A 10,122-nucleotide genomic window follows, 5' to 3' on the forward strand; every position below is an offset into this window, starting at 1 on the left:
TCGTCAGAGGAGGCCCAGAGTGGGAACCACCACAGGCCAGGGATTCTGCGTGTGTCTAAGGGTAATACTGTGTACCCCTCCACACTCCAGTGGCAGAACCCAAATCCAGGACTACTGAGCAACTGAAAGTCAGGCAAAGTGTATTCAGTGTTTTCATATAGTGATTGATAAAGATTTAAGTGGGAAAATATTCCCTCTGAAATGCTTATTTACTAATTTAACTTTCTCTCTAACAAATAAATCTTAAAACAAAACAAAACAAAACAAAAACCTAGGTTTGCAGATTACTGAACTCAAGGCTGTATCTGTCACTAGGAACAGATAGTCAGCTCCTTTAAAAAAAAAAAAATCTTATTTATTTATTTATTTGAGAGAGAGAGCTTGAGCAGGGGAGGAGTGGTGGGAGGAGGTGGCAGAGGGAGAGGGAGAAGCAGACTCCCTGAGGAGCAGGGAGCCTGACCCCAGGACCCAGGGATCATGACCCAAACCAAAGGCAGACATCTAACCAACTGAGAAACCCAGGCACCCTCCTTTTTTTTTTTTTTAAAGTAAGTTCTACACCCCATGCGGGGCCTGAACTCATGACCCTGAGATCAAGAGTTTCATGCTTACCGACTGCACCAGCCAGGCACCCTCCAATAAGCTCCACAATATACCATAATCTACCCTTAAAATAACTTTTTAAAATAACTCTTTAAAAAACATGAAATGCTAATGTTCTATGAACTTACCCTGAATGAAGCTTAAAGTCCCAATTTATTTTTCATTTCATTGCCCAATTGAACATATATTGAATATAACTAAGAAATTTTTTTTTCTTTTTTAAGATTATATTTATTTATTTGTCAGAGAGAGAGAGAGAGAGAGGGTGCACAAGCAGGGGGAGTGGCATGCAAAGGGAAAGCAGGCTCCCCACTGAGGAGAGATCCTGATGTGGGCCTCAATCCCAGGACACTGGGACCATGACCTGAGCCAAAGGCAGATGCTTAACTGACTGAGCACCCAGGCATCCCAAGAATTTTTTTTTTAAGATTTTATTTATTTATTTATTTGACAGAGAGAGAGGCAGTGAGAGAGGGGGAGTAGGAGAGGAAGAAGCAGGCTTCCTGCTAAGCAGGGAGCCCGATGTGGGGCTCAATCCCAGAAAGTAAGGATGGCAACTAAGCACATGAAAAGTGTTCAACAACATGAGTCATTAGAGAAATACAAATTAAAATTACAATGTGATACCTCTACATACCTATTAGAATGACTAAAACAAAAAAATGATAACACCAAATGCTGACAAGGATGAGGAGCAACAGGAACTCTCACTGTTGGGAGGAATGCAAAAACAGTACAACCACTTTGGAAAACGGTTTGGCAGTTTATATAAAGTTAACCAACACTTACATATGAGCCGGTAATCCTATTTCTAGGTTATACACCCATGAGAAATTAAAACTTTATGTTCACACAAAACCTATACACAAATGTTTAACAGCCAACCTTATCCATAATTGCTGTAATCTGGAAACAACCCAAATGTCCTTCATCTGAATGGCTAAACAGTGGTACAAGGGAATACGGCTCCATAATAATAAGGAACAAAATATTAACACACACAGGAATTAGATGGCTATTTAGAGTATTACGCTGAAAGGAAAAAGTCACTTTCAAAATGTTATTACTTAGATAATTCCATTTATATGGCATTCTGGAAAAGGCAAAGATATAGGGACAGAGAATGGGCCAGTGGCTGCCAGGGGCTGGAGGAGGGAAGATCTGTTTGACTACAGTGGAACTGACATGAGGGAATGCTTCAGGGAGATGGAGCTGCTCTGTACCTAGGCTGTGGTAGTAGATACACAACTTAAGTATTTGCCCAAACTCATAAAATGGTATAAAGTGAGCTTTACTGTATGTAAATTTTTAAAAATTAAAAACTCTATAAACCAATTATATCAATGTATTGTGATATTATTTTATTGCCTTGCTCTCCCATCCCTTCCCTGTCTAAAGGAAATTATCCTCTTTGGGAACTTAAATACTTCGCATAACATGAAAATTCAAAATATAAGTTATCTTCACAACCATAAACAAAGAATGGAATTAATATTAGAAGCAATGAAGAACTTGAAAATATAAGCCTATTGTTTCTTTGTTTGTTTGTATGTTTATGCCTCCTCAAGAAGACTCTTCATTTACCCAACTCATTCTCAGAATTATTCTTCTTAGGACCATCATGGACACAGCAAGAATAACTGAGGAGTTCTCGGGGGTAACCAAAAGCTAAATGAGGGCTTTAATCTCTCCTCTTAGCAACCATGACACTAGAGAAATGATCTGTTAGAGAATACAGAAGCAAACATGGAATTCAAGTTATTCTCATTTGAAGAACAAGAGTAATGAAAATTACTTCAACTCTCCTACAGTTATTTTCAAGGTAAAGGACACCTAAAGGAGAATTTCATGAGAATGGTTACGGATAGCTCAAAGTAGCAAGAGGGCTAAGATGTGCTCCTTCAATAGTCACAATGTCTGAAAATAAGAAGGGGAAGGCAATAAATAATAGTGATTCTAAAACAAGGCATCGTTAATTAAGACCAAGTTTTAAATCCCTGAGTTGCAATTTACTAGCTATGACCTTGAGCATGTAGTTCAGTTTCTCTAAACCCACATTTCTCATCTGGAAAATGTGAATAACAATACCTCCTTCATGGGACCATTGTGAAAACTGTACCTAGCTTAGCATCATGCCTGACTCATTATAAATATTTCATTATTACCATACACGAGCTAAGTCTCTACAGCANAGGTGGCAGAGGGAGAGGGAGAAGCAGACTCCCTGAGGAGCAGGGAGCCTGACCCCAGGACCCAGGGATCATGACCCAAACCAAAGGCAGACATCTAACCAACTGAGAAACCCAGGCACCCTCCTTTTTTTTTTTTTTAAAGTAAGTTCTACACCCCATGCGGGGCCTGAACTCATGACCCTGAGATCAAGAGTTTCATGCTTACCGACTGCACCAGCCAGGCACCCTCCAATAAGCTCCACAATATACCATAATCTACCCTTAAAATAACTTTTTAAAATAACTCTTTAAAAAACATGAAATGCTAATGTTCTATGAACTTACCCTGAATGAAGCTTAAAGTCCCAATTTATTTTTCATTTCATTGCCCAATTGAACATATATTGAATATAACTAAGAAATTTTTTTTTTCTTTTTTAAGATTATATTTATTTATTTATTTGTCAGAGGGAGTGGCATGCAAAGGGAAAGCAGGCTCCCCACTGAGGAGAGATCCTGATGTGGGCCTCAATCCCAGGACACTGGGACCATGACCTGAGCCAAAGGCAGATGCTTAACTGACTGAGCACCCAGGCATCCCAAGAATTTTTTTTTTAAGATTTTATTTATTTATTTATTTGACAGAGAGAGAGGCAGTGAGAGAGGGGGAGTAGGAGAGGAAGAAGCAGGCTTCCTGCTAAGCAGGGAGCCCGATGTGGGGCTCAATCCCAGAAAGTAAGGATGGCAACTAAGCACATGAAAAGTGTTCAACAACATGAGTCATTAGAGAAATACAAATTAAAATTACAATGTGATACCTCTACATACCTATTAGAATGACTAAAACAAAAAAATGATAACACCAAATGCTGACAAGGATGAGGAGCAACAGGAACTCTCACTGTTGGGAGGAATGCAAAAACAGTACAACCACTTTGGAAAACGGTTTGGCAGTTTATATAAAGTTAACCAACACTTACATATGAGCCGGTAATCCTATTTCTAGGTTATACACCCATGAGAAATTAAAACTTTATGTTCACACAAAACCTATACACAAATGTTTAACAGCCAACCTTATCCATAATTGCTGTAATCTGAAAACAACCCAAATGTCCTTCATCTGAATGGCTAAACAGTGGTACAAGGGAATACGGCTCCATAATAATAAGGAACAAAATATTAACACACACAGGAATTAGATGGCTATTTAGAGTATTACGCTGAAAGGAAAAAGTCACTTTCAAAATGTTATTACTTAGATAATTCCATTTATATGGCATTCTGGAAAAGGCAAAGATATAGGGACAGAGGATGGGCCAGTGGCTGCCAGGGGCTGGAGGAGGGAAGATCTGTTTGACTACAGTGGAACTGACATGAGGGAATGCTTCAGGGAGATGGAGCTGCTCTGTACCTAGGCTGTGGTAGTAGATACACAACTTAAGTATTTGCCCAAACTCATAAAATGGTATAAAGTGAGCTTTACTGTATGTAAATTTTTAAAAATTAAAAACTCTATAAACCAATTATATCAATGTATTGTGATATTATTTTATTGCCTTGCTCTCCCATCCCTTCCCTGTCTAAAGGAAATTATCCTCTTTGGGAACTTAAATACTTCGCATAACATGAAAATTCAAAATATAAGTTATCTTCACAACCATAAACAAAGAATGGAATTAATATTAGAAGCAATGAAGAACTTGAAAATATAAGCCTATTGTTTCTTTGTTTGTTTGTATGTTTATGCCTCCTCAAGAAGACTCTTCATTTACCCAACTCATTCTCAGAATTATTCTTCTTAGGACCATCATGGACACAGCAAGAATAACTGAGGAGTTCTCGGGGGTAACCAAAAGCTAAATGAGGGCTTTAATCTCTCCTCTTAGCAACCATGACACTAGAGAAATGATCTGTTAGAGAATACAGAAGCAAACATGGAATTCAAGTTATTCTCATTTGAAGAACAAGAGTAATGAAAATTACTTCAACTCTCCTACAGTTATTTTCAAGGTAAAGGACACCTAAAGGAGAATTTCATGAGAATGGTTACGGATAGCTCAAAGTAGCAAGAGGGCTAAGATGTGCTCCTTCAATAGTCACAATGTCTGAAAATAAGAAGGGGAAGGCAATAAATAATAGTGATTCTAAAACAAGGCATCGTTAATTAAGACCAAGTTTTAAATCCCTGAGTTGCAATTTACTAGCTATGACCTTGAGCATGTAGTTCAGTTTCTCTAAACCCACATTTCTCATCTGGAAAATGTGAATAACAATACCTCCTTCATGGGACCATTGTGAAAACTGTACCTAGCTTAGCATCATGCCTGACTCATTATAAATATTTCATTATTACCATACACGAGCTAAGTCTCTACAGCAAACAATTAAGGAACACTGGTTTGCTGTGATAAATGCACTGACACCAATACCTACAAATCTTGGAGAAGGACTGATCATGAAACAAGAAAGACACTAAATGTTACTGGCACCAATTATAAAGGATGTGTTACAGATTTCCAATTCTCAAAGCAATCATTGCCTTGGAAGCTCCCATCAGAGTTCATCAGAAAGATGGTTAAGGCCCAAAAAGATGCTGGCAATGTATCTTAACTTCAAACTCAATAAATACTCATTTAATTAATTGATTTAAATTATCTGGCAATGACCATAGGAATTATGTGGGTCTCTTAATGTATATAATACACACAAACTATTTAAAACATAGTTCCAAAACTATAATTTCTTAATCTTTTCTTTTACAAACTGAGAGATGAATAAAGCATAAACAAAGGATGAAATCTAAGAAATTTGTCTTTCTATTGGTAACTAACTTGACTTAGATGTTTAAAAAGTAGGTGAAACTTCTGTACCTCAGTTTTGTATATAAATAAAGATAACCCTTTTCTAAAAACAGGAAAAGAAATTACATATCTAGCATCTCAGGAGCCTAACATAGAGTATATTGCTAAATTTTCTCTCCCGCAACATGCCAGAATGAAGTTGAAGGTCATTTTTCCTTGACCTTCTCATTTTTGGAACCCAGATTTTAACTACAGTATGCAAAGGCACTGAACTGCTTTAGCTATTTCAGGCTGCATCAGTATTCCCAAAAGCTAAAAAAAAAACTTTGTCCAAAAGATCAAGTTGTAAAATAATATATAGTATCTGATATGTAATTCTAATAAAATATAAAATAATTAAGAGAACAGAAATATATCAATGAATGCAAATATGAATCCAGTCCTGATACAGTGACTTTTTAGATATGTGCAAACTTAGGTATTATTTAGGCTCATTATTAGGGGAATGATCAAAATGAAAGCTGAGAAACAAACATTTTTTAAAATACTGTAGAAAGAACCCTATTATTTCAACATCAAATATTTTAATGTTAGTCTTCATTAAAAATACGTATGTACACCTGCTAATGGTAAGATTTTTTTTGTCTTCTTCCTTCCTTTATCTTTAGGGAATGAAATGTTACTTTATGCTGCATAGATGTTTGTTGAATAAATGAGTCTTCACATTGCATATTTTCATTGAGATGAGAAGTTAAATACACTAATTTACCAATTATATTTATATTCACCTAAAGTCTTTCTAAAATATTTTTATTTCTAAATGTCCATTATATAATTAAAATTTACTCCTTTGGACTTCTATGCTTTCTCAATTACACTTTTCCTCTCAATCATGGTTTAAAAAAGAAAAAAAAATCAGAGTTTAATTCAATTCTGATTCAATCCAGAATTGAGTTGAAAAAGAATTATTAAAGAACAAGGAGAAAGATGTCTGAGAAACAGTGACACAGTTAAAATATACTGGGACCGGAGCCTAACATATTTCATCACTTTCAGGAAAACACTGTTATCCCTTCTGTTTTTTTATTCCTAATTTGTTCAAAATCACTTGCAGGCAAGCGGTGATACTGCAGTCAGACGTTGTCAGTATTTTTTTCCACCTGCCTGGATGAATCAGGTAGAATGGAATGACCAATAATTTCAGCAACCTATTTCTACATCCTATGCAAATTAATGCACCAATCACTAAAAGAGTGCTTCTATAAGGTCATATAAATGAAAGCCTAAACAGAGGACACCAATTACTTGAATGTTGCAGCATTATGTCATTTATACAGCTTCTAATTATGAGGTCTTGTAAGTAAAATATCTACTCTGCAAAATAACAATGACCCTTCTTGCAAATTTTTCTAAAAACTGTTTTCATACATACTATTTCTTAGATCAATAGAAGTATTCTAAATATAGAATGAGATTTCATAGAGATTTTATGAGTACATATATTCTATTTAAATTAATGTTTGTCCTTGATGCTTATATAAATATACCTACATATACATGGTTAGCCAAATAGATACAAAAATAGATTTTTTGCATAGGATGTGCTTTCTCTTATATTGCAAATTCCAGTAATTTCACCTTCATTCTTAGATGCATAAATGTCACTTATACAGATTTAATAAAGTGTCCCACCACAATTATTCAGAAAAAAAATAAAAGCTCCAAATGCAATTAAAAATGCACTGTCATAAAACTAGAGTCCTGCATCCCATAAGAATTTAAAACCCTAGCAATTTCTTTGGGACATAGACTGCCGTAAAAAAAAAAAGTATAAATTACTTTTTAGTTATTGCATTAAAAATGCACATAAACAAAGGTTGCCCCTAAAATAACATTACCTATACATAATAAAATGCAAATGTGGCAAAGACCTTGTTAAGTGTCAACCAAATTTTACTGTCAGATTTTCAGAAATTCTGAAGCCCCTGGTGTTCAAAATCTCTACACCACCCTGAAGAAAGACCTTATTCTGTGGGGTATTCTCTGACAGTTTCCATCAACCAATTTTACCCTATCTCTAAACAGCAATCCAATTCTCTTAGGTAAGGAGGTTGCCTACTTGGAGTCAGTGGATCCTATTTTCACGCCCGTGCACCACCCCAAACAGGGCAAGCTGACACTTGGCATTACTACTGCGATAACCTAAAGTGGTAATGCTGTAGTTCAGGCAATGACAGCAGGAAACAAAAAACCAAAACTCTTAGATACCAAATCACAGATCACAACCAGATGGAGTACTCCCTTGTTTCAATATTACCATACAAACAGAAAACAGGACTCATTCAAACAGCCAAAGCAATGTGCATTCCCCCCTTGCAGGCAGGGTTGGGGAAAACGGTCTATGCACACGAGAGAGCAGGAACACATGTTTTCTAGTACTGCACGTCTAATACAGGGCTGCAGTTGTCGGGTGTAGCTCTGTCGGAAAGTTAAGAACTGGTGAGTAACATGTAGACACGGTTCCTTCTCTCCCAAGGGTGGGAGGTGAACGCTTCCAGCAGTCCCTCTCCGCGCCCTCAGTGGATTTGAGTCTGGGGTGCATTTCCACTCGGAGGGCACGGTGGGTTTCTTGTACTGTGTAGCTCCGCAGTAGATCATGTGACATTTGGGTGTGTGCCTCTGTGAGCGGTGGGGGGCGGGGGGGAAGATGAGTTTGCGGGGGGGTGTGTGCAGAAGTTACACGTCTGGTTTTGGAAGACGTGTTTTTCTAGGAGTGTGTGTGTGTCTCTGTCTGTGTGTGTCTGTCTGTCTTTCTGTCTGTCTGTGAGTCTGTATCTGTGTGTAAAGTTGGACTAAAAAAAAGAGATTCAGAGAACGGTCCTGGGCCAGGCGATGCGGCCAAGTATGCCTATGTCAGCCCCACCTCTTGGTCAGTCTGTACATTGGGGCGAGGTCCCCGTCCTTGGGGGAGGAGAGGACAATGGGGTGCGCCCCTCCCGCACTTTGTGCACCCACCTGACGAATCCGCGGCGGGTTCGGCGGGGTGGAGGCCCCGCCTTCCGGGGCCGGGGAGGTGGGAGAAGCCATCTTCCTGGCGCTCCGGGTTTCTTCCTCCTGTCACGCCCGGGTCTCCCGCGTCTCCTGCGAATCCTCAGCGCCGGGCCTGTGGCCGGCGGCCCCACAGGGACCGGGAGGCTCGGCAGCCGCCGCGCCCCGCGGCCCCTCCCGGGCTCCTCCGCCGCAGAGTGCGAGGAGCGGCTGCCCCCTTGGCTCGCCCTGGCGGAGTCCCGGCCGGAGCCCCTCACGTCTTCCCGCGCCCACCTACCTCCCAGCAGGGAGACTCGGGGCCATGGCGGGCGGGGGTCTGGCGCGACCTTGGCCGCGAGGCTGGGCGGACGGCGGCAGCTTCCCAGAGCCGCGCTCCGCGCGTGTGTCTGAATGTGCGAGCGGCGGGGCTTATTCTAGCGGCGCCGGGAGAAAGGAGGCTGCTTCCCTCGCTGCTGCCGCTTTCGCCAGGAGACCGATGAGCTCATGGACAGCTCCCAGAAATATGTCTATATGCACCACTGACTGCCGGAGTTCGGGAGGTGGGTGGGGATAAGGAGGCTCCTCCGCGGGCGCTCCCGCATCACAGCAGACGTTCCCCCGGGAGGCCCCCGGCCTGTGGGGCACGTCCAGCTCTTCCCTGCCAATCTCCACACTCACCCGGCTCTCTCCATTCATACCGTACACACATTGCCTGTTCACACGCATTCTCCCCCTTCGCAGTGTGATAGGCACGCACTCACCGCTAGCCTCCACAGACACATTCTTTGTTCTGCCAACCACTCTCGATTGATAAGGAGAAATTAATTTATGAATTGAACATGGCGTGAAATGCCACTGCGACTTCAATCCATGTCAAATGTGGGCTGATGAAGTGCCTTAAGCAGTGTGCCACTTACTCTTTGGGCGTTTTCCCTTTCCCCGAGATCCTGTTTCTCCCCCCTCATCTTCATTCACTATGACAAAGCATCGTACAGCTACCTGCGGGGTAGTGATGGCCCCATCCTCACTAAGGTGAAGAGCACGTCCTCTGTAGCCTGTGAAGAACTTAAAAACAGGACCAGGTTTTGCAGACCTCATTCTGTGCAAAAACTTGAGGCAGAAGTAGTGAACCCCACACAGGGCCCAGCTTTATTTGCATTACTGTTTCTCAGGGATACGGTTAAAGCTACCATTGACTAAGTGCAAACCACTTTCCAAGACCTGATCATTTTTTTCAATTATTGGCTCAGCTGCCCCATTGAAGTGAGCAATTATGAGCAGTTCTTTCCATTGAAGTGGAAATTACGGCTTTTTACAGATAAGGTGACCCTCAAGAGATGAATTGTTCCCTCTCTCATGCATCAATTTCCTCTTTCTTATGGATGTCCATACAAAAATACTCCCACCTTTAAAAAAATAACTTTATGGGGTGCGTGGTGGCTCAGTTGGTTGAGCATCCAACTCTTGATTTCGGCTCATGTCATGATCTCAGGATGGTGGGATTAAGCCTCCCAGCA

The 10,122-nt window shown here is 40.5% G+C and overlaps 1 protein-coding gene across 1 annotated transcript in view; it reads right to left on the bottom strand.

The window, feature by feature from the left end:
• ANK2 (ankyrin 2) overlaps positions 1-8,802 on the bottom strand; it is a 629,716-nt gene extending 620,914 nt beyond the window's left edge. Inside the window, exon 1 of the mRNA XM_034671321.1 lies at positions 8,594-8,802. Within this exon, the coding sequence (XP_034527212.1) occupies positions 8,594-8,665 (72 nt within the window). The 5' untranslated portion in view covers positions 8,666-8,802. The remainder of the gene's footprint in view (positions 1-8,593) is intronic.
• Between the last annotated feature and the right edge of the window lie 1,320 nt (positions 8,803-10,122).

This window comes from Ailuropoda melanoleuca, chromosome 11 (genome assembly GCF_002007445.2).
Source record: "Ailuropoda melanoleuca isolate Jingjing chromosome 11, ASM200744v2, whole genome shotgun sequence".
In the NCBI taxonomy this organism is placed as follows: Eukaryota; Metazoa; Chordata; class Mammalia; order Carnivora; family Ursidae; genus Ailuropoda; species Ailuropoda melanoleuca.